Source organism: Dasypus novemcinctus, chromosome 18 (genome assembly GCF_030445035.2).
Source record: "Dasypus novemcinctus isolate mDasNov1 chromosome 18, mDasNov1.1.hap2, whole genome shotgun sequence".
Lineage (NCBI taxonomy): Eukaryota > Metazoa > Chordata > Mammalia > Cingulata > Dasypodidae > Dasypus > Dasypus novemcinctus.
The window spans coordinates 4519700-4542699 of record NC_080690.1 but is presented as its reverse complement, the minus strand read 5'-3'; the positions used below and the strand labels follow the sequence as shown (position 1 = coordinate 4542699).

General features: G+C 40.7%; 1 protein-coding gene across 2 annotated transcripts in view; it reads left to right on the top strand.

The window, feature by feature from the left end:
• USP10 (ubiquitin specific peptidase 10) overlaps positions 1-23000 on the top strand; it is a 92099-nt gene that overhangs the window by 23875 nt on the left and 45224 nt on the right. The window contains exon 2 of one of the 2 annotated variants that reach the window (XM_004466986.5): positions 13508-13576. The exons of the other annotated variant lie outside the window; for it this stretch is intronic. Within the exon in view, the coding sequence (XP_004467043.1) occupies positions 13508-13576 (69 nt within the window). The remainder of the gene's footprint in view (positions 1-13507; positions 13577-23000) is intronic. 2 annotated transcript variants of the gene reach the window in all.

Genomic DNA, 23000 nt, shown 5'->3' with positions numbered 1-23000 from the left:
CATCTGTGACGTTAGAACTATTGTTGGAATGTGGAGAGGTCATCATTCCTTATCCCTGGAACTTTTCATTTGTTATGTGGCTTTTCTTTTCTTCCCGAATTCATTTATTCTGCAAAGATATGCAGAGCACTTACTGTGTGCTGGCTACACAGTGATCCAGAGATGCATTTAACTTGGTCCTTGTCTTGTTTTGTTTTGTTTTTAACCAACTTTATTCAGGTATAATGTATGTTTATAGTTTGCTGGATTTTGACAAATGTGAGTGTTCATGTAATTTCCTCCATAACCAAGATGCAGAACATTCATGTTGTGCCCCGAAGTTCCCTTGCTCGGTTGCAGTTCCCCCTCTCGTGTACCCCTGGCCCTGGCAACCTCAGAACTGCTCTTGGTAGTTTTGTTTTTATTGGCTTTCCATTTTTTCTTCATATTTTGGGGTCATAAAACTAGCACCAAGATAATTGTAATAGATATGAAAATAGGTAGAATCTTGAAATTATACTAGGGCTGACTGAATCCACTTCCTAGTTTCTCAGTTCTCTTCCAGGTGATAAAAATTCTATGTGGCAAGTTATTGAACAGTGAGCATTCTCTCTTATCTTGCTGTCTTTAGAACTTGTTTGAACAAATCAGAAGTGGGTTTCTTTGTAGTGAATCATGTTTTCTAACTCAGAGGTACAGTCTGTGGGAAAAATTATAGCTCAGGGTCTACATGTAAGCACCTGAAGAACACATAATCTATTTTTTTTTCTTTAAGATTTATTTTATTTTTATTTTATTTTTGTTTATTCCCCCCCCCCCCTTGTGGCTTGTTTCCTGTCTGCTCTCTGTGTCCATTCGCTACGTGTTCTTTTGCGTCTGCTTGTCTCCCTTTGTTGTGTCATCGTGCTGCACTAACTCTCTTCAGGGCATGGGCCATCAGCTCTCTGCGGGGTGCGGGCCAGCTTGCCTTCACAAGGAGGCCCTGGGACACGAACCCGGGACACGAACCCAGGACCTCCCGTGTGGTAAATGGGAGCCCAATCAATTGAGCCACAGCCGCTTCCCTACACAATCTATTAAAACCACACTTTTAAATGGGATAGTATTACTTTTTGACAGGACTTTAACAGTCAGAATACACAAACAACACACGAAACTAGACACTAAATTGCAATACTTGGGACATTTGAGTCTCATCCAGCCACCTGTGTGGTGGAGGTGAAGTGGGACTTTGGAACATAGTTTTGTCTCAGGAACGCTCTTCCCCAAGAAAAGCAAAATTTTGCTACAGCCCATTGCAGTTGAGGATCAAGACTTTTCTGTCTCCTTATGCCTGCTTTAGCCATTTATAACGTCATTGCCACTTCTAGATAACTTGCCCTGTGACAAAACTGAATGTCATGATGTCCTGAACCTCATGACTGTCTTATTCAAAGTTTAAAATTCTCAGAATCCGAGGGAGTTCAGTGTGGATAGTTGGTGCTCAGTAAATTTGTTACATCAGTGAAATTCTTGCTATGCTTTGACTAATTGGACAGTGTCAATTTCAGATGCCCTCCTGCCACCCTCTCCCCCCTCCCCCCAACACACACTTTCCAAAGTTGAAGCATAGTTTGTCTCTTCAGGAAATGTTCGTTAACACCCATCAAGTACTGGGCCATGACCAAATACAGTTCAGAAAAGAAATTAAAGTTTTTTATTTGATGCAAGTACTGACCTGATTTTTTTTTTTAACCTTGAGATATACTTCACATACCGTACAGTTTATCAACTTAAAGTGTTTTTAATATATTCACAGAATAGTGCAAACATCACAATAAGTTTTAGGACATTTTCACTTATCCCAAAAGAAAACCCTCTACCCATTAGGAGTCACTCCCTTTCTCTTCTTTACTCAGCCCTTGGCAACCACAAATCTACTTCTTCCTTTCCTAGGTTTGCCTGTTCTAGACATTTCATATGAATGGAATCATACAATTTGTAGTCTTTTGTGCCTAACTTTAATATTTTCAAGGATCTTCTATGTTGTAGCATTTGTTAGTCTTTTTATTTTTTTATTTTTTTATTTTTTTTATTTTTTATATTTTTTTATTGACTTTGTAATAATATTACATTAAAAATATATATGTGAGGTCCCATTCAACCCCACCCCCCCACCCCCCTCTCCCCTCCCAACAACACTCGTTCCCATCGTCATGACATATCCATCGGATTTGGTAAGTACATCTTTGGGCACCTCTGCACCTCATATGTTAGTCTTGTTTTTAAACCCGTGTTTCTTGGTCCTTGTTAGGTCCAGGAGGTGGGTCTTGGACCAGTGGTCTGGACTGGCATACACCGATTTTATCGATGAAGAAACTAAGGCTTCTCACTCCAAACAGTGAGAACATTACTCCTTAATGTTTCCTCACATCTGTCAAACTCACCTTATTTGGGCCAGGAAATGAGGGAGAAGACTTTGTACTTCTTTCTTTCTTCTTTATTAATTGTAACTGTCATTACGTCCCTTATCTCCGTGAAGCTTTGAAGCTTAGCTTTGTATCTGTAAGTGGGAGATTGTACTGAGAGCTGGGCTGATAGTTGCCCAGCTGCCTTTCAAAGTGATGCAAATACAGCACAGTATTTATTGATCATTGCCTTCCTGTCTTAATCATTTAACTCAGAGAATGAGCCACTCTTTTTTCCATCAGTCTTTTTGAAGGCAGGAAACATTAATTTGGTGGCAGTCTGCTTGCTTCTTTGCATTTCTGGAGAGTGGGAGGATGTGGAAGTCTGAAGTTCCAGTGCCCTCTAGTGCCATGCTGTAGCACAGGCCTTGATTTCTCTACCTCTTGCCGAAAGTGGCATTTCCTGTGGCTTCGTTAGCTGTGTTAGGAGGAACTGTAGAATCATTCTTTTGAGATTGAAGAATTTATCTTTACTTTGGAGGTCAGCCTTTTTGCTTTTACCTTAGTGTAACCACAGATCTTTCCAGTTTTGCCCATATCCTTCCCCAGCGTTTGTACATCTAGCTGCTTTCCCAGTACCCTGCCCTCTTCCACCCTGTTAGTTTTATAAAAACTGAAGAGTTTTTAGTAAATTGGATCTTTATTTTTCTGTCTGGTTAGATGATGGCTCTGGGGGGAAGGAAGAAAGGAGTAGGCTGGGGAGATGGGAGTGGGGCATAATTTTCAGGTGGTGTACCCCCCTTCACACCTTCCTTCCCCCATTACATATACACATATGTCCACCCACACGTTCTCACCAGAATGTTAACTTATCTTTTTTTTAAGATTTATTTTATTTATTCCGCCCCCTGCCCCCATCTGTTCTCTGTGTGCATTCGCTGTGTGTTCTTCTGTGTCCACTTCTATTGTTGTATTGTTGTCAGCGGCACCAGGAATCTGTGTTTCTTTTTGTTGCGTCATCTTGCTGCATCAGCTCTCTGTGTGTGTGGCACCATTCCTGGGCAGGCTGCACTTTGTTTTGCGCTGGGCGGCTCTCCTTACGGGGTGCAATCCTTGCGCGTGGGGCCCCCCTATGCAGGAACACAGGGCACTCCTTGCACGCATTAGCACTGTGCATGGGCCAGCTCCACACGGTCAAAGAGGCCTGGGGTTTGAACCCTGGACCTCCCATGTGGTAGACAGATGCCCTATCTGTTGGGCCAAGTCCATTTCCCATGTTATCTTTGTGTCCTCTGTTTGCTAGGTCCATTTTTCAAGTGGTAGAAGGAGGTGAGTGGAAGGGATGGGGTCTGACGTGAGGCCGGGGTGGAGGAAGACCCCCTCCCTGGCAGCTGTCTCCTCATCCTTCCCTTCTCCCGATCTCTTTACAAACTCGTGCCTCCACGTGGGTGCTCGGGGCTTGGGAAAGCACTGCTGCGCCCATTCTTTCTCTCGTTCCTTCCTTACTCCAGATGGTGTGATTGATGATGTCTTTTGATGTCATGGTGACCACCCCTGTGCCCCCTTCCAATTTTTCCCCTCCTGTTCGTTTCCATTCTTGGCTAGGCTGTATCTCCCCATGCACCACCCCCAGCCTCTTCTCTGCATGTTGCTGAAGGTCCTGGTTCGCCTCAGGTTCTGTGCTTGAGCAGTAAAGCCCTAGTGGCTGCAGTAGCCCTCCAATCTGCTCCCAGTATGAAGCCAGTAGCTGCCAAGCTAAGGAACTGGGCTTCAGTAAAGGGTCTTCTGTTTTCATCTAAGTTGTGGTGGGCTTTTATTCTGGAAAGGACAGAGAATAGCCAAGCATGTAAGCAGTGGGAGTTTTAAAAGCCTGGGATTGGGAAAGAGTAGGAAATGAGGGGGAGCTCAGCTTTGTAGTAGAGAACAGCTGCTCCAGCTCACAGCCCAGCTTCCCCTGAGAGGGGACTGCAAATGCCTGAAGCTCTGGTTGTACGTCTGCTTTTCCTTTTGACAGTGGCATTTATGTACCGTGTTCCCACGACAGCAGGCATTTCTCATAGGCATTGTAGAAGGTGGAAAAGGAGCACTTGAGGGTGGTTTCTTAAGTGCTTCTTCTTGACCCTGTTATTTACTTCACTCTGATGGGGAATCGCTTAAAACCTAGAGCAGGGGTTCTTAACAAGGGGTCCATGAGCTTGAATTTAACTCACATTTCAATTGTCGCAATTCCCCTCCTTTGTCTCTGTCTCCTCTAGGTGGTATCCAGCCTTCACATGGTGTCCTAAAGTCTAGAAGATCTTTTTCCAGGCTGTGTCAGCCTGTCCTTTAGCTATTTTTCTGGAGGAGAAGAGAGTCCTGTGTCTTTCTAGTCTGCCATCTTTCCAGAAATCTTGAATTTAAATCAACAACAACAACAACATTTTTGAGACATGGTGGTGCGGGTGTGATGTATTTATTAAATAATATACAATATAATGTGGACTTAGTAAGGGGTTTATGGTTTTCACCTGAGTGGCAAAAGGTTCCTTGGAACAAAAAAAGGTTAAGAACCCCTGACTAAGTGTGATGGAGTTGGACCTTTCTACACATGCCTCTTCTGTCACTTTTACTGAACCTGTGGTTGGTGCTGGGGTTGGTGTATACTCAGGAGACCTGAATCTCTGGACTGTCCATGTGCCAGCTGGACCCTGAGTCTCAGCAGACTTGCAACACCTACCCTCTGGTTCATTGGACTTACCCAGGCCAGCTAATAGGGAGGTGAAGATTGTCGACCACCACCCAGGGAACCAAGAGGGCCTACAACTGCAAGCAGGAGAATCCCACCCATCATCCAAGAGGCATCTAAGCCCCTCTTGATCTAGAGGTGGAGTGGACATCACCATCCCAGGGGCCACAGGATGGAGGAATAAAATATGGATTAGAGTGGACTTATTGATAATTCTACTATGGAACTATTGTGACTAGTAATGGAAGGAATTGTAGCATTGATGTGGAGAAAGTGGCCACAGGAGTTGCTGAGGGCAGGGAAAGGGAAGAAGAGATGTGATGTGGGGGTATTTTCAGAACTTGGAGTTGTCCTAAATGATATTGCAGGGACCGATGCTAACATTATATATCCTGCCATAACCTACCGAATGGACTGGGAGCATGTAAACTACAACATAAGCTATTATCCGTGTGGTGCAGCAGTGCTCCAAAATGTAGTTACCAAATGCAGTGAATGTGCCACAGTGTTGTTGATATGGGAGGAGTGGGATGAAGGTGTCGGGCATATGGGAACCTCTTACGTTTTTAAAATGTAAGATTTAAAAAAAAAATAAAGGATTTGTAGGAAGAAAAAAAAAAAAACTCCTGACTTAGAGGAATTTCCAGGATTTGCCTTATCATGTTTGATATAGCTCTTGGTATAACAGATGGCCCTGATTTGCAGCCCTCCTTGAAGGATAAAGTTATTAACAATGTAAACATTTCTGTAATGCAATGTGGCTTACAGAGGGCCTTCCAGGTACACTTTTAGTTAAGCAACTCTTTTACTCTTGCAACCATTATTTAACATCTTTTTTTTTTAAGATTTATTTATTTATTTCTCACCCCTTCCCACCCTCCCCCCACCCCAGTTGTCTGTTTTCTGTGTCTATTTGCTGTGTATTCTTCGTCCGCTTCTGTTGTTGTCTGTGGCATCATCTTGTTGCGTCATCTTGTTGTGTCAGCTCTCCGTGTGTGCGGCGCCATTCCTGGGCAAGCCTGGGAAAAGCCTTTCTTTTGCACTGGGTGGCTCCCCCTCCGGGGTGCACTCCTTGTGCGTGGCCCCCCCCCCCCACGGGGGACACCCCTGCGTGGCACGGCACTCCTTGGGCGCATCAGCACTGCACGTGGGCCAGCTCCACACGGGTCAAGGAGGCCCGGGGTTTGAACTGTGGACCTCCCATGTGGTAGGCAGATGCCCTAACCGCTGGGCCAAGTCCGCTTCCCCTATTCAACATCTTTATGTCTTAAGCTTCACTGGACTTTGGAAATGCAAGGAAGAATGAACTTGTTCCCACCTTTTAGTCACTTCTGCCGATTGAATCATGTGTCCAGGGGCATTTTTCCCACTGGATTTTAAATCCTGTGAAGTCATAAAATAATCATTTTCATTTTTATTTTATCCAGATACCTAAAATATTTTTATGTAATTTAACAAACTTTAAAATACATTTATTAATCATCCAAAGATAGTAAAATATTTCACACTCTCATAAGGAGAGTAAAGGTTTTTCTCACAATTGAGAGTATTCTTTCCTTTTTTTAAAGAAGATTTATTTATTTACCCCCTTCCCCTCCTCCCACCCTGCTGCTTTTGTTGTCTGTGTTGTCTTCTATTTTTTCTCCTCTAGGATTCACTGGGATCCGATCCTGGCGACTCTGATGGGGAGAGAGGTTCCCTGTCAATTGGACCACTTCAGTTCTTGGTTTCTGCTGTGGTTCACCTTGACTCTCCCCTTGTCTTTCTTTTGACACGTCATCATCTTGCTGCATAACTCACTTGCGTGGGGCACTGGCTAACCATGCAGGTACTTGTGCTGGCACTGGCTCACTGCGCGGGCACTGGCTTGCCTCGTGGGCACGCTTTCTCTTCTTCTTTTTCGCCAGGAGACCCCAGGGATCGAACCCAAGTCCTCCCATATGATAGGCGGAAGCTCTATCACTTGACCCACATCTGCTTCCCCAATTGAGAGTTTTCAGCTTCAGTTTTTAAACTTTTCTTATTTAGAAATAATTTCAAACTTATAGAAGTTGTAAAAATAAAAACAGTACAAAGAATGCCCAGGTACTCATTTATCTACATTCATCTATTGATAAGATTTAACTCCATTTACTTTATCATTAGTGTGTACTTGAGTGCTCTCTGTGCAGACACACATAGATTATACAACACAAATGTACAGACACATGGAGAGACCCACAAAACAGAGACACACAGACACATGTGCATGCATGCATGTAGATCTACAGATAGTGCTTTTCTCTGAACCCTTGAAACTTGAGGCTAAATTACGTACACCAGGGCCCTTTACCCGACACACTTGAATGTGCATTTCCTAAGAATAGGGATATTCTTTCACATAACCAACAGTATACAGTTATCAGTTTCATGTATTTACATTGATAGGAGATGTGGATGTGGCTCAAGCGATTGAGCTCCTGCCTATCACACGGGAGGTCTGTTGGTTCTTGGTGCCTCCTGGAGAAGATGAGCAAGACAGTGAGCTGGTGTGACGGGTGTGTGGTGAGCTGATGTAACAAGATGACACAAACAAGGAGACACAGAAGAGGAAAGACAATGAGAGACACAACAAAGCAGTGAACTGAGGTAGCTCAGGGGATTGAGTACCTCTCTCTCACATGGGAGGTCCCAGGTTCAGTCCCCCGTGCCTCCTAAAGAGAAGACGAGCAGGCACAGAGAGCACACAGCAAATGGACACAGAAAGCAGACAATGTGTGCAGAAACAATGAAGTGGAGGGGAATAAATTGAAAAAAAAAAATTTACACTGATACAATACTTTTTTCTAGTCTATTATCCATATTTTAATTCTGTCAGATGATCTTATAATGTCCTTCAGAACATTTTTTCTTCCAGTCCAGGATCCAATCCAGATCAGGTATTGTTGTGCCTTAGTTGTGTATGTCCCTTTCACCTCCTGTAACCTGAAACCTTTCCACAGTCTTTGTCTTTTATAACGTTGACCTTTTTTTCAGAGAATCCCTCTGCCCACCCCCCCATTCCCAACATACATTTTGGGAACATTCCCCATTTTGCCAAACACCTAAAATTTTTGACTGGGGATTGGGGAAGGCTTTATGGAGAAGGAGATGAGATGGTGAAACCTGAAAATTTTATCAGCAATTGGTTATACTGAATTTCTGTGATAAACTCTTTAATGTTACTAACCATGCCTTGCATCAGCCCTTAGTCAGATATAATTTAGGTTAAATAGTTTTCACTAAAATGGCAGGGAGGGAAGCAGACTTGGCCTAGTGGATAGGGCGTCCGTCTACCACATGGGAGGCCCATAGTTCAAATCCTGGGCCTCCTTGACCCGTGTGGAACTGGCCCATGCGCAGTGCTGATGCGTGCAAGGAGTGCCGTGCCACGCAGGGATGTCCCCTGTGTAGGGGAACCCCCCAGGCAAGGAGTGCGCCCCATAAGGAGAGCCACCCAGCGCAAAAGAAAGTGCAGCCTGCCCAAGAGTGACGCCACACACACGGAGAGCTGACACAACAAGATGATGCAACAAAAAGAAACACAGGTTCCCGGTGCCACTGTAAGGATAGAAGCGGTCGCAGAAGAACACACAGCAGATGGACACAAAGAGCAGACAACTTGGGGCAGGGGGAAGGGAGAGAAATAAATAAATAACTCTTTTTAAAAATAAATAAATAAAATGGCAGGGAGTATAATTTCTGTCCACTTACCAGGATTTGCTATTGGATTATTTGTAAATCTTTGACTTTTTCTTTGCCTTTGTAGTTTTATAAGGATATCAAAAAATTACTTTTTTCTTCCCAATAAACTTACTCACGTTATTTTATTTTGTAAGCAACATCCCATTTGCCTTCTTAGAACAGTGTTGATGAGGAATGCTTCTTCGTTAGTCCTGCTGCTTATAATCATTTTTGAATGCTTCCTGTGATGTTAACATTGAGATGATGTCATAACCTCCAGGTTTATGTTGGCTGTTCTATTGTATCATTCCAAATGTTTGCATGGTTACCGAGAGGCATTAGTTACTTTGCCTGGAGGGAATTTGTCATATTTTTATATAACTTGTGTACTACATTTGTAGGAATTTCTTTATTTTTAGGATTTCTCTTATCTGAGATCTCAGTGACTTGATTTTTCCTGACATTTGAGTTGTAAACTCCCTAAATACCAGGTGTCCTTTTATATGCCTTTCCTACATCATATTTGAATTCCTGTTTGAGTATAAATAATACATGCACTGATAAAGAAAATAGGTATATGTAGTTTATCTGTCGTGAATACATTGGGAGCACTTTGTAGGAAATAGAAACCCCCTTATTCCTTGGAACTGTGAGCACCTTGCAGAGATGCTCCAAATCAGTGGTTCCAGCTTCTTCTGAACCCCTTTGTTATAACGCACTCACAAAATTAAAGACTGCTTTTTAGTATTGGTGAAGTGTGACTGCTTACTTTCAAAAACTCTTGCATTTTTAAGGGTTGAAAATAAGTCTAATTATGGCATGAGGATGTGATTTAATGTGTACTTTGATGGAGTTGTTTACTGATACATGTAAGCCACTGTTTAAGAATTTAGGTTGGAGTTAAAGACCTCTGTCTAGCCATTTGTAAGGTGTTAAGTGATACTTTGGTGTTACACAGTTGATAGAGTTACTTGTGGTATCTTAATTGTATTAAATGTTTTCATCAATTCCTCATCTGTTAGAAATCTTGAAACTAACATGTGCAAAATGATAACTTCTTGGCAAAGTGGGCATATTGAAGAATTTTTATGGGTTAATATTTTGGGTAGATATTTATATGGGTCAGAAATAAACACTCTGAAAAAGTTCACACTAAGAAAGCTTTCTTCCACTCCTGTCATTTACTCTTATTTAATAGTATATCTTGGAACGCTCTTCCTATCTGTACACAAAGCTCTTGCTTATTTTTTCCTTGTGAATTTTGTAATCAGATTGAAGATGCATGTCTGTGGAGAAATTATTGACGTAAAGTTGTAATAAATGTACATTTATTACAACTGTCTCAAACTTTTTCAAATAATACTTTTAAAATAAAAGAATAATCCTCTGATTGGGCAATCATCATAAAGTGAAATTAGTAAAACCTAAATAATGGAAAAAAAATATTTCACTGGAATTTAGGCATTCCAGCTATTGAGCATGCGGCTGAGCATGAGGTTGTTCACAGATGGCTGGTGGCGAAGTGGTTTGGCATCTGGATTCAAACAGAAAGGGCTGTGTGGGCTAATAGCTTGGATCATATTCCCTTCTCCTCCCTCATTACTGCCAAGATTTTATTAAGTCATTTTGAACTTTACTTCTCTTACTGGATTAACTAGCTCTGTCTTTTTAAAAGGCTTTAGGCTTATATATGGACTCAAAGTATGCTTGGAAGTGTTATTTAAATGAACATTTCTTTTGGTTAATTTTCACTTCCCCATCAGGAAGAAATTCTGCCTCAAGAATATATGTAACAATCTGGTAGAACTTTCCAGTTTCATTTCTCATTTTTATATATCTTCTCTGTATTTTGAATTAAAATGGTCCTTTTTATCATTCATAAGAACGACATGATTCTAGTTTAGCAGTTTGCTTTTAATATTTGCATTAAATGTACAATTACAATATCAACAGTTTCTTGTATTTTACTTCATTTTCACTCTTCCTTTACTTGAATTCATTTTATGGAATTCTTAAATATTCCTTCCCCCACCCCCCAATAAAATAAAGAATATATGGGTGTCAGAGAACGTTATTTTTCTTTTGCACTTGAGTGATCATCTAACTATAGAATAGAATTCTATGGCAGCAAACTATTTTAGATTTCTAGGAACAAAATACTTGTATTTCTTAGAAGTTTTAAAACATTGCTTTATTGCTTTAGTGCTTTAATGTTGCAAAGGGGATGGTCTTTTCCTTCCACCCTAGCAAAGGCTAATAGGACTGTCTCTTTATTCATGGATGCAAAAATTTAAATCAGCCAGAGAGAACACAGTCTACACTAGACCACCCTCATTTCCAGCTCCAACTGCAAGTTTGGAGGGGTTCCTAAAACCACCCTCAAGCTTGATAATGTGCTAGAAGAACCCACAGAACTCATTAAAATCTCTTACACTCAAAGTTATGGTTTATTTTAGAGAAGGGATGCAGATTAAAATCAGCATGGGGTGGAGTCCAGGGAAGGCACCTACTCTCCCCGGTGGAGTCATAGTGTGTTCCTCTCCCAGTGTCCTGTGACAGTATAATATGTGTGAAGTATTGCCGACCGGGAAATCTCACCTGAGCTTTGGGTGTCCTGAGTTTTTATTGGAGCTCAATCACGCACTGCCTGTGTGGTGGACTGTAGTCTCCAACCCCTCTCGGAGATCGGGCTGATGCTTTTAGTCTCTAGTCCCTTTCTGGAGGCAAAACCAATAACGTGGCCCAAAGCACCTTTCACATTTAGACTAGTTAGACTGTGTGGTGTCCAAAACCTCTTTTCTTTGGGAAAAGTTAATTCTTTACTACGTATTAGAGTTCAAGAATTTAATTAGAACTAGGCAAGTGTATGTAACTTTCCTTTTGTCACTTGGTGTGGTTTAAAGACTGGTTTAGAGATTGTGGAAAACAGTTGGGTCATTCCTCAAAAAGTTAAATGTAGAACTACCAAATAATCCACTTCTAGGAATATAACAAAAGCAGGGACTTTGGTAGCGTTCATAGCAGCAGCATATTCACAAGAGCCAAATGTCCATCAAAAGGTGAATGAACAAAATGTGGTATGTACACACATATGCACACATACATGCAGGTATATTATTCAGCCCTGAAAAGGAATGAAGTTCTGATACATGCTGCTATGTGAATGAGCCCTGAAGACATCATGCTTAGTGGAGTAAATGGACACAAGGGGACAGATACTGTGTTTCCTTCTAGTCCATGGCTTGTCTTCATTTCCTCCTAAGTGAGCTTTGTGGTTATTCCAGACTAACAGGCCTCTCTTCAAAGGAATACAATCAGCAGTGTCATTTTTCAACCCCTCCTTTCTTCTGCTTTCTTTTCACCTAAAGATACCTTTTACTTCCATTACTTGTGCCTGAGTAAAATTATTATAAGCCTTTCGTCAGTATTGGAGATATAAGAAAGTCTCAGCTTATGTGAAAGTATTTCAGAGTGTAATTTTGGAAATCTGCTTATTTTCACTAATGCTGTCCATCAGTGCACAGTTTCTTTGTGAACTTTTGCAAGTATATGTAAATGCTACATGAAAGTGTTTTCCATAATGTATATTTACTGTTTTGATCGATATTGCCAAAAAGCCATCCAGAAATGCTTTCTTCTGTGCATTCTCACCAATAGGGTGTGAGAATTAGTTGCTTCAAAAATAATGGATGTTGGGAGCTGATGTGGCTCACTAGTTGAGTGCTGGCTTCCCACATATGAGGTCCCAGGTCCAATCCCCAGTCCCGGTACCACAAAAAATAAAAAATAAAAACTGATGGGTGTTATCCATTTACATAATGTTTGGCTGCTTGTTATTTTTCACTCACATGCTGAAAAATTTCCCTGTAAATTACTAGAAAGTAAGCTCCTTTGGAGCAAAGGAACCAGCTCAGCTCCTTTTTATCCCCACTGCCAAAGTGTTTGACAGTCAAATTGATTCAAGAAGTTATTGATTAAATGGATGAATGATTAATGACTGAATCTCTTTGTAGAAATCTAGATTTATCAATTCTTGTCACTCCTTATTTCTCAAAGCTCCAGGGAGAATATGAACTGGTAGACACTTACCACAGTCACTTACATGCATGCAGTTTAACCAGTTTTTCCAGGAAGTCACACCCAGAATTCTATGAATGAGGGCCACAGGTTGGTCTGTGTTTAATAATATGTGTATCCGTGTATGATGTTCAAATCCTATTTTAAATTAAAAGAATTATATGCATTTAATGATCATCAGATCATTAACTTTTTCCTTTTTGAGTTTCCCTGTTTTCCTATTTGAACCACATTTTCTGCTTTTCTTGAGTATGTGTGGCAGAGAAAACAGAAACAGAGGTAGTGGCATGAGTTAGCAGAAAGGTAAACGGAGCAACTGGAAATTTTTGTGAACCAAAAAAATTGTCCTGCAGTTTGGTGAACAAAATTGACTTGTTTCAGATAAGCATTCCCAATTTCAGAGTGTGCTTTGGCAATTTGTAGAAAAGGTTAAGTAGTGTTTTCTCTTTTGTAATTGGAAAATAATATACTTGGAAATCTCAATTTGCAGACCCTCGATTTGTTTCATTCAGAAAGGGTCTTGGAGATTCTGACACAAATATTTCATAAGATTGTTATATAGCATTTTGTAATAGCATTTTTTCAAAGTATATAATTTGTATGTTTTATGTGATCAGTACTCTCTTATTTTTCACAGTATATTTTTGGAGATTTTAGCCCTGATGAGTTCAATCAGTTCTTTGTGACTCCTCGCTCTTCAGTTGAGGTAAGACAATTTTGCTTTAGTGAGTACATGTGTTATTAATAGTTAAGTTTGTTTTAATTTTTTAAATCAATTATTATTTTTTAAAATGAGGTCCTGGGGATTGAACCCAAGACCTCTTACATGGAAAGCAGGCACTCAACCACTGAGCTGCTCCACCCCCCCAATTTATATATATATATTTTAAAGATTTATTTTATTTATTTCTCTCCTCTTCCTCACCCTGACCCCAGTTGTCTGTTCTCTTGTCCATTTTGCTGTGTTGTCGTCTTCTTCGTCCGCTTCTGTTGTCGTCAGCGGCATGGCAATCTGTGTTTCTTTCTGTTGCATCATCTTGTTGTGTCAGCTCTCCATGCGTGCGGCGCCATTCCTGGGCAGGCTGCACTTTCTTTTGCGCTGGGTGGCTCTCGTTACGGGGCGCACTTCTTTGCACGTGGGGCTCCCCTGTGCGGGGGACACCCCTGCGTGGCACTCCTTGTGCACATCAGCACTGCGTGTGGGCCAGCTGCACACAGGTCAAGGAGATCTGGGGTTTGAACTGTGGACCTCCCACGTGGTAGACGGATGCCCTATCCATTCCCCAATTTATATTTTTTAATAAAGAATTTCAAGGTAAAGAAATGGACAGAGACTAATAGAATAAAAAGAATAAATACCTGTGAACCCATTTTCCAGATGTGACCAATATTAATATTTTGCTTGTATTTTTTAAAAATAAAGGTTTAACATTAGATATAGTTGAATCCTCCATTGTACCTCTCCCTTATCTCATTCCCCATCTTCTTTAGAAATAACAATTCTGTTGAAGTTGTTAAGTGTTGTTTCTTGACTGGTTTTACTGTAATCTTTTACTGTGTAACGTGTATCAACAGATAGTACATTGTATTGTTTTGTGTTGTTAAAAATGTCATATAATAGTATCATTTGTAATTTATTTTAAGCTAGCCTTATGCTTTTTAGATTTGGCTGCAGTGATAATTTTGACCTTGTTCTTTAATTTTCATTGTTGAATACCATTGTTTAAACACACCACAATTTAGTTACCTGCCTTGAGGGCCATGTAGGTCTTCAGTTTCACTGCTACAAAAATGTTTAGTTTCACTGGATTTCTCCAGGATATGTTATTCAAAAGTGGAATAGCTGAATTCTGCAGAGATGGTATCTTTAGCTTTACTCAGCCCTTCAATTTGTAGTTTTGTAGGTCTGAGTTCCCACCAGCAGTATATGGGTTTTCTCACTTACTTATTTACTTACTCATTTATTCATTTGTTCACTCGCTCATTCATTCATATTAGAGAAGTTTTGCATTTATGAAACAATCTTGCATAGCATACAGGATTCCTATACATGGCCCCAGCACCAACACTTTGCATTGTTGTGGAACATTTGTCAAAAATGATGACAGAACATCGTCAAAATTTACTGCTAACTATAGTCCATATCTTACATTTTATGTATTTTTCCCACAAACCACCCTATTATTAACACCATGTTATTAGTATTGTATATTTTTTATGGTTCATGAGAGAATGTTCTCTTTTAAAAAATTTATTTCTCTATCTCTGTGGAGAAAGATAATGTCTGCTACTTTTACATTCTCTGGTAACACCCAAAACAGAGCTATGTTTATACCAAGTATTCAGAAATGCATTTTGAATAAAATAGCATTGTCTTTAAAAAAAAAAAAAATTTATTTCTCTCCCCCCCCCCCTTGTCTGTTTTCTGTGTCCATTTGCTGCGTGTTCTTCGTCTGCTTCTTTTGTTGTCAGCGGCACCAGGAATCTGTGTCTCTTTTTGTTGTGTCATCTTGCTGTGTCAGCTCTCTGTGTGTGCGGCGCCACTCCTGGGCAGGCTGCACTTTCTTTCATGCTGGGCGGCTCTCCTTACGGGGTGCACTTCTTGCGTGTGGGGCTCCCCTACATGGGGGACACCCCTGCGTGGCAGGGCACTCCTCGTGCACATCAGCTCTGCGCATGGGCCAGCTCCACACGGGTCAAGGAGGCCCGGGGTTTGAACCGCAGACCTCCCATGGGGTAGACGGACGCCCTATCCACTGGGCCAAGTCTGCTTCCTGAGAGAATGTTCTCGTATTTGTACTGTTAACCACAGTCCATCATCCACCACAAGGTTTACTGTGTTACACTGTCCCATGCCTTTTACAGTCCATCCAAAGTATATGCTCAGTGCTCTCGATGTCATCACAAAGTTGTGCTGACATCACCTCAGTAAATTTTAAAACATTTTCATTTCTCCAAAAGGAAAAATCCCATACCTCCTTATACTTCCCTCTTCTTGTCCCTTAGAATTAATACAGTCTGTACTTTGCCTTTGTGGCAAAAATATTATAATATTACTGTTAACTATAGTTCATAAGTTACATTGATTGTACTTTTCCATGTATCACGAAATTCTTAACACACTGTAATAAAATAACATTTTTGTGTTGATACTATTAACCACAATCCTCGTCCATCACTGAAATCACTATTTATACAGTCCTTAGATTATCCTCTAGCTTCCTTTTAATTGACATTATATTCCTAGACTACCTCTTTCAGCCACAAGCACATTTATAAATCAACAGTGTTATACTAATGTAATTATCAACTTTATCCAGTTCTACACATTTACTGTCAACTTTATTAAGAATTATACATATATTCAGCATCAGCTCCCCCTTTACCCACATTCTATCTCCTAGTAACCTATATTCTAAAAGTTCACCTCCATGAGTTTACTCATTGTGTTTAGTTCATATTAAGAAGATCATATAGTATCTTTCCTTTTGTGTCTGGCTTATTTCACTCAACGTGTTTCACATAATGTCCTTAAGGTTCTTCCATGTTGTCATACACATCCTGACTTTATTATATTCTTACAGCTGAATAGTATTCCATTGTATGTATATACCATGTTTTGTTTTCATCGGTTGGAGGACACTTAGGTTATTTCCAACTTTTAGCAATTGTGAATAATGCCACTATGATGAATATGGATGTGCATATGTCTGTTCGTGTCCCCACTTTCAGTTTTTCTGAATATATTCCTAGTAGCAGGATTGCCAAATCATACTGCTGATCTATATTTAGCTTCCTGAGGAACCAATAAACTGCTTCCACAGAGGCTGTAGCTTTCTGCATTCCCATCCGTAGTGGAGGTGAATTCCTATTTCTCCATTCGTCTCCCAGCACCGTAGTTTTCTATTGTTTGCACTCGCTGTCTGCTCTCTGTGTCTGTTTGTTGTTGCTCATCTTTTTTAGGAGGCGCTGGGAACCAGACCCAGGACCTCCCATGTGGGAGGGAGGTGCCCACTGGCTTGGGCCATCTCTGTTCCCTGCTTGTTGTGTTTCTCATTTTGTTTCCTTGTTGTGTCTCTTTCATTGCATCATCATGTTGTATCAGCCATGCCATCCCATTGCACCAGCTCGCTGTCTTGCTCATCTTCTTTAGGAGGCACCGGGAACCAAACCCAGTACTTTCTGTGTGGTAGGCAGGCACCTAACGACTTGAGTCACATCCGCTTCCCCTCACACTGTTACTCTTTTTCATGTATTTTTTTCTCTTCTGGATCTGTTGATCCATGTAAATCTTAAGCACATTTTATCCAGTTAAAAAATAAAAACTATCATATATAATTGGGAACCCAGGCAATTTCTTTCCATTCCTTACGAACATATGTGGCAAACTTTTCAAAATCTGCAAATTGGCTGGCAAAGGAAGGAGGTCCAGAAGAGACACCGTCTTGAGGCTAAATTCAAAGGTCAGCTGCCGGCATATCCTGGACTCCTGCCATGTGGCAAGGCAGGATGGCAGGTGTGCCAGTCTCCTTTCTGCCTTCTCCTCCACGTTCATGTTCTCTTTCAGCTTTGAGCTCCTCCATGGGCCTCTTGCCACATTTCTTCAGTTTCTTCACTGATTCCAGCCTCCAGCCTCTCTCTCTCAGCCTCTCGGGGCGTCTCTGTCTTTGCAACTGCAGGTGATTCTGGAGTCCTTTTTCTCACATGGTGGGGTCAAAATGGTGGCTTCCTTTTTGTCCCTCTTTCTTTTGCTGTGGTTATCCAGTTCTCCCAGCACACATGTATTGAAGAGACTATTCTAACCCAGCTGGGTGGGTTTGACACTCTTGTTACATTACGTGACCATAAGTATGAGGGTCTGTTTCTGAGCTCATTGGTTAATATGTCTATCATTAAACATGTACCATGCTGGGTTTTTTTGTTTTTGTTTTTTATTTTATTTTTTATTAACACATTTTAAAAATTAAAGTCAATAGATCACATAGAATGTTACATTAAAAAAAAATGAGAGGTTCCCATATAACCCACTCCCTACCTCCCCACCCCATCATTTTTGTAAATTGTATTTTTTTGAAGATGCATACATCACAAAATGTTACATTATAAAAAACATAGGAGGTTCCCGTATACCCCCCATCCCCACCCCTACTCCTCCCACACCAACAACCTCCCCCATTGTTGTGGCACACTTAGCACACTCAGCAAACACATTTTGGAGCACTGCTGCACTACGTGGATAATACTTTACCTTGTAGTTCACACTCTCTCCCAGTCCATTCAGTGGATTATGGCAGGATATATAATGTCCAGCATCTGACCCCGCACTATCGTTTAGGACAACTCCAAGTCCCAAAATGCCCCCTCATCACATCTCTTCTTCCCTCTCTCCCTGCCCTAAGCAACTACTGTGGCCACTTTCTCCATGTTCAATGATACAGTTTCTTATATTACTAGACTCAATGTTTTGTTTTTTAAAACCACTGTAGCTAAGTAAATTGCTTTAAAGACAGCAAGTGTGACTCGTCCAATTTTGTTTTTCTTTTTAAAGATAATGATGACTATTTGGAACCCCTTACCCGTCCAAATAAATTTGATAATTGGCTTTTCCATTTCTGAAAAAAAAAAAAAACTGTTGGAAATTTTATTGGGATTGTGTTGAATTTGTAAATCAATTTGGGTAGAATTGACATTTTTTTTTTTTTTAAAGATTTATTTTATTTATTTCCTCCACCGTTGTCTACTGTCTCTGTCCATTTGCTTTGTGTTCTGCGTCTGCTTGCATTATCTGGCAGCACTGGGAAACTGTGTCTCTCTTTTGTTGAGTCATCTTACTGCATCAGCTCTCTGTGTGTGCAATGCCACTCCTGGGCAGGCTGTGCTTTTTTCACACAAGGTGGCTCCCTTTGTGGGACGCACACCTTGAGCGGGGGTGCCCTTGCATGGCACAGTACTCCTTGCGTTCGGGCCAGCTCACCACACGTGTCAGGAGGCCCTGGGGATCGAACCCTGGACCCTCCATATGGTAGACGGATGCTCTGTCAGTTGAACCATGTCCGCTTCCTTAGAATTGATATCTTAACGACATTCAGTCTTCTGAATGGGCACTTAGCAGTTGTGAACAATACCACTATGTACATCAGTATACAAATATCTGCGTGTCCCTGCTTTCAGTTATTCTGAAAAATATTCCTAGTAGCAATATTGCCAGATCATACAGCAATTCTATATCTAGCTTCCTGAGTAACCACCAAACCATCTTCCATTGAAGCTGCACCATTTTACTCAACCACCGGAAGTGAAGGAGTGTTCCTATTTCTCCACATCCTCTATAGCACTTGTAGTTCTCTTTCTTCTTTTTTAAAAGAGAAGTTGTGAGCTTACAAAACAGTCATACATAATGTACAGAATTCCCATACATCACCCCACCACCAAAATCTTACGCTGTTGTGGAACATTTGTTACAAATTATGAAGGAACATGATCAGACTGTGACCACTAATTGTGGTCAATAGCATACACTTCATGTATTTTTCCATACACCCCTATTACTAGCACTATGTATTAGTACTGTATATTTCTTATAGTTCATGAGATAATACTCTCATATTTGTACTGTTAACCACAGTCCATCTTCCACAACATGGTTCACTGTATTATACAGTCTCATGCCTTGTACATTCTATCCAAAGTGTATACTCAGTAGCTTTCATGTTCATCATAGAGTTCTGCAGCTATCACCCCAGTGAACCTTTAAACGTTTTCCTTAGTCCAAAAGAAAAAATCCCATACTCTCCTATTATTGTCCCTTAGTATTGATAGAGTGCCTTCTTTAACATTGATACAAAAATGTTGGACTATTGCTGTTAACTGTAGTCCATCCGTTACATTAATTGTATTTTTCCCATGCATCACTATATTCTTACCACCTCGTAATAGTGGTGTACATTTGCTTTAGTTCATAGAAGAACATTCTTGTATTTGTACTATTAACCACAGTTCCCATCCACTTCAGAGTTCACTGTGTCATTCAGTCCTAGATTATCCTCTAGCTTTCTTTCAGTTGACATTAACGTCCCTAGGCTACCCCTTTCAGCCACACTCCCATTTATAAACCAGCCATATTAGTTATACTAACTGTAATGTATTACCATAAACTATCCATTTCCATACTTATACAATCAAGCTGATTTAAAATTTGACATACATTAAGCATCATTACCCCTTTTCAGCCCTCATTCTATCTCCTAGTAACCTATGGCTTAGGTTTTAACTTGATGTGTTGATTTTTCATTTTTAGTTCATTTTAGTGAGACCGTATTTGTTCTTTTGTGTCTGGCTTATTTCACTTAGTGTAATGTCCTCAAGATTCATTCATGTTATCATGTTCCCAATTTCATTTCTTCTTACAACCACATAGTATTCCATTATATGTATAAGCCACATTTTGTTTATCCATTCATTGGTTGATGGACACTTCTATGGCTCATCTCTCCCTGGGCCTCAGCTCTTTGAGTCTCTAGGGGACTTCTGTCCTTGCAGTTCAACTATGAGCAAACCTGGAGTCCTTTCTCTCACATGGCCAGATCAGGTATGACAGCTTCCTTTTCTTCTGTGTGTGTGTCTCTCTCTGTGTCTCTGTTTATATCAGATCCAGCAAGAGGGCAGAGACTCACCCTGAGTCACTGACGTCCATTCGAAAGGGTCTCACATGCACAGGAATGGATTTGTTCGAAAACATGCTTTTCTTTTTTGAGATTCATGAAAGGACTTCAGACTGTCACAGGCACACATCCTCTTCATAGTTCTGACTGTTTGGGTTATCCTTGTTTTTTAAATTCATTCTTATGAATTTTATGATCAGCATGTCAAGTTCCATGAAAAACTATTGAAATTTTGATGAAATTGCATAAAAATCTGGATCAATTTGTAGGAAAATGAACATCTTTATGATAGTGAGTTTTCCAAAACATGATTGTGGTATATTTATCCATTTATTCAGGCTTCTTTTCTATCCACTCTATGTGATTGTTTCTGTTTTAGTTTTGAAAAGCTTATCTGAGAAATTTTTAAATATAAAAACTGTTGAGATTGCCCTGATAAGGGAAAAAAGAGAAATAATTATATAGCAAATAAAATCTTGATTAACTTTTTATAAAAACTTTTAATAAAAGCTAAGTAGTCCATTAGATCCAGTATTTGATAAATTCACACAAGTGTATATAAGCATGTATAAATAATACATACACATAGGTTCTTTTATTTGGTAAAATAGGGCAGGGGAGCCAACTTCTCAGAGTAGGTGTTAGGAGACCAGAGTTGAGTTCTGCCTGGCCGCTTAGATGTAGCTTTGGAAAGCCCTTTACCCCCCTTCACCTCAGCTTCTTGAGTTCTAACATTTTTCAGAGTTGTGAAGATTGGATTAGATGAGAACCTATTGAAAGCATTTAGGCTATGCAGGTGTAAGAAAGATTTATATTTGATTTCTTCTCTTCCACTTTAGGGGATAAAAGGAAATCAGAGAAAATAAGCTTATATCTGATTTCATTGTGGACAGCGAATATTCAATTTGGTCTTGTCTTCATCTATTGTCTTATGTCCACTGATGGTAACAGTTGTGGGGTTTGTTTTTTTTTTTAAGATTTTAAAAAATTTTATTATTTTTTTCCTCACCCCTTCTCCCCCCCCCCCCCAGTTGTCTCCTCTCTGTGTCCATTTGCTGTGTGTTCTTCTGTGACCACTTCTGTCCTTATCAGTGGCACCGGGAATCTGTGTTTTCTTTTTTGTTGTTGTTGTTGTGTCATCTTGTTGTGTCAGCTCTCCACGTGTGCGGTGCCATTCTTGGGCAGGCTGCACTTTCTTTCGCACTGGGCGGCTCTCCTTATGGGGCACACTCCTTGCACGTGGGGCTCCCCTACATGGGGGACACCCCTGCGTGGCACGGCACTCCTTGTGTGCATCAGCACTGCGCATGGGCCAGTTCCACACAGGTCAAGGAGGCCTGGGGTTTGAACTGCGGACCTCCCATGTGGTAGGTGGATACCCTATCCACTGGGCCAAGCCCGCTTCCCAACAGTTGTCATTTTAACTCATCTGGGCAGTGTCTTTAATCTCCCCATGCCTTTGTTTTTATGGGTGTGTTTTTCCTTTTAATTTGAAAAATGTTGGGGCCTCTTTACCTTGCTGAAATATTGAGAAATAAGCTAATGTGTGGGCTGATACCTAATGTCTAGTAAATGGTAATAGATATGAAGGATATAGAATGGTAAAGTTAGACTGGACTTTTTCGTTCAGAAATAGTGACTCTGTTGCACCAAATGAGCCTCAGAAATCATAATGTCTGGGTCTTGAGCCTGCATTGGAGTTAGTTCCGTGGGTCTGACCAGTGCTGTCTTTCCAAACCACGTGAAGTCCAGCGACGCTCCCGCAGAAGGGAAGTACAGGTCAATTAACATGACTCGACTGAGTTACCTTTCTCAGTATTACAATGATTATAATTTAATTATATATTACACTCTGAATGTTTTGTGAGCTGGTATATGGTTGGATTGGTGGGTGAGTAAGAGTATGAGAAAGAAAAAGAGAGGCAGAGAGTTTCGGGGGGAGGGAAAGGGCAAGAGATTGAGAAAGTGAACGTGGAGCAAGTGATACCCCGCTTCCACTGTGTAATCATTTATTTGGCCTTTTCTCCTTCAGGTAAAAAAAAAATTGCACCTCATACACACAATTTTTTTTAAAGGAGGTGCTGGAGATTGAACCCAGGACCTTGTACATGGGAAGCAGGTACTCAACCACTGAGCTACATCTGCTCCTCTCTACACATACTTTTCCTACTGTGTGGCCATGATATAAATTAGAATCTCAGTTCTTTTCTTCATATACTTCTTTGGCTATTAGGAACTTGATAAAGCATTTTTTTCCTCCCATCATAATCATGGTACTGGTGTTCAAAAACAGGGTAAGAATGCTCATTGTTCTTGAAAATTTCCAGAATCTTAACACTGGAGGAGACATGCATACCTCAGCCAGTTACTGAATAAATAAAAACAAGCCTACACCATAGTGTAGTCACAGTTGAGCACCCAGGCGGTCAGTGTGTGTGAGAGAGCAAGCAAGTGTGTATGTGTGTGTGC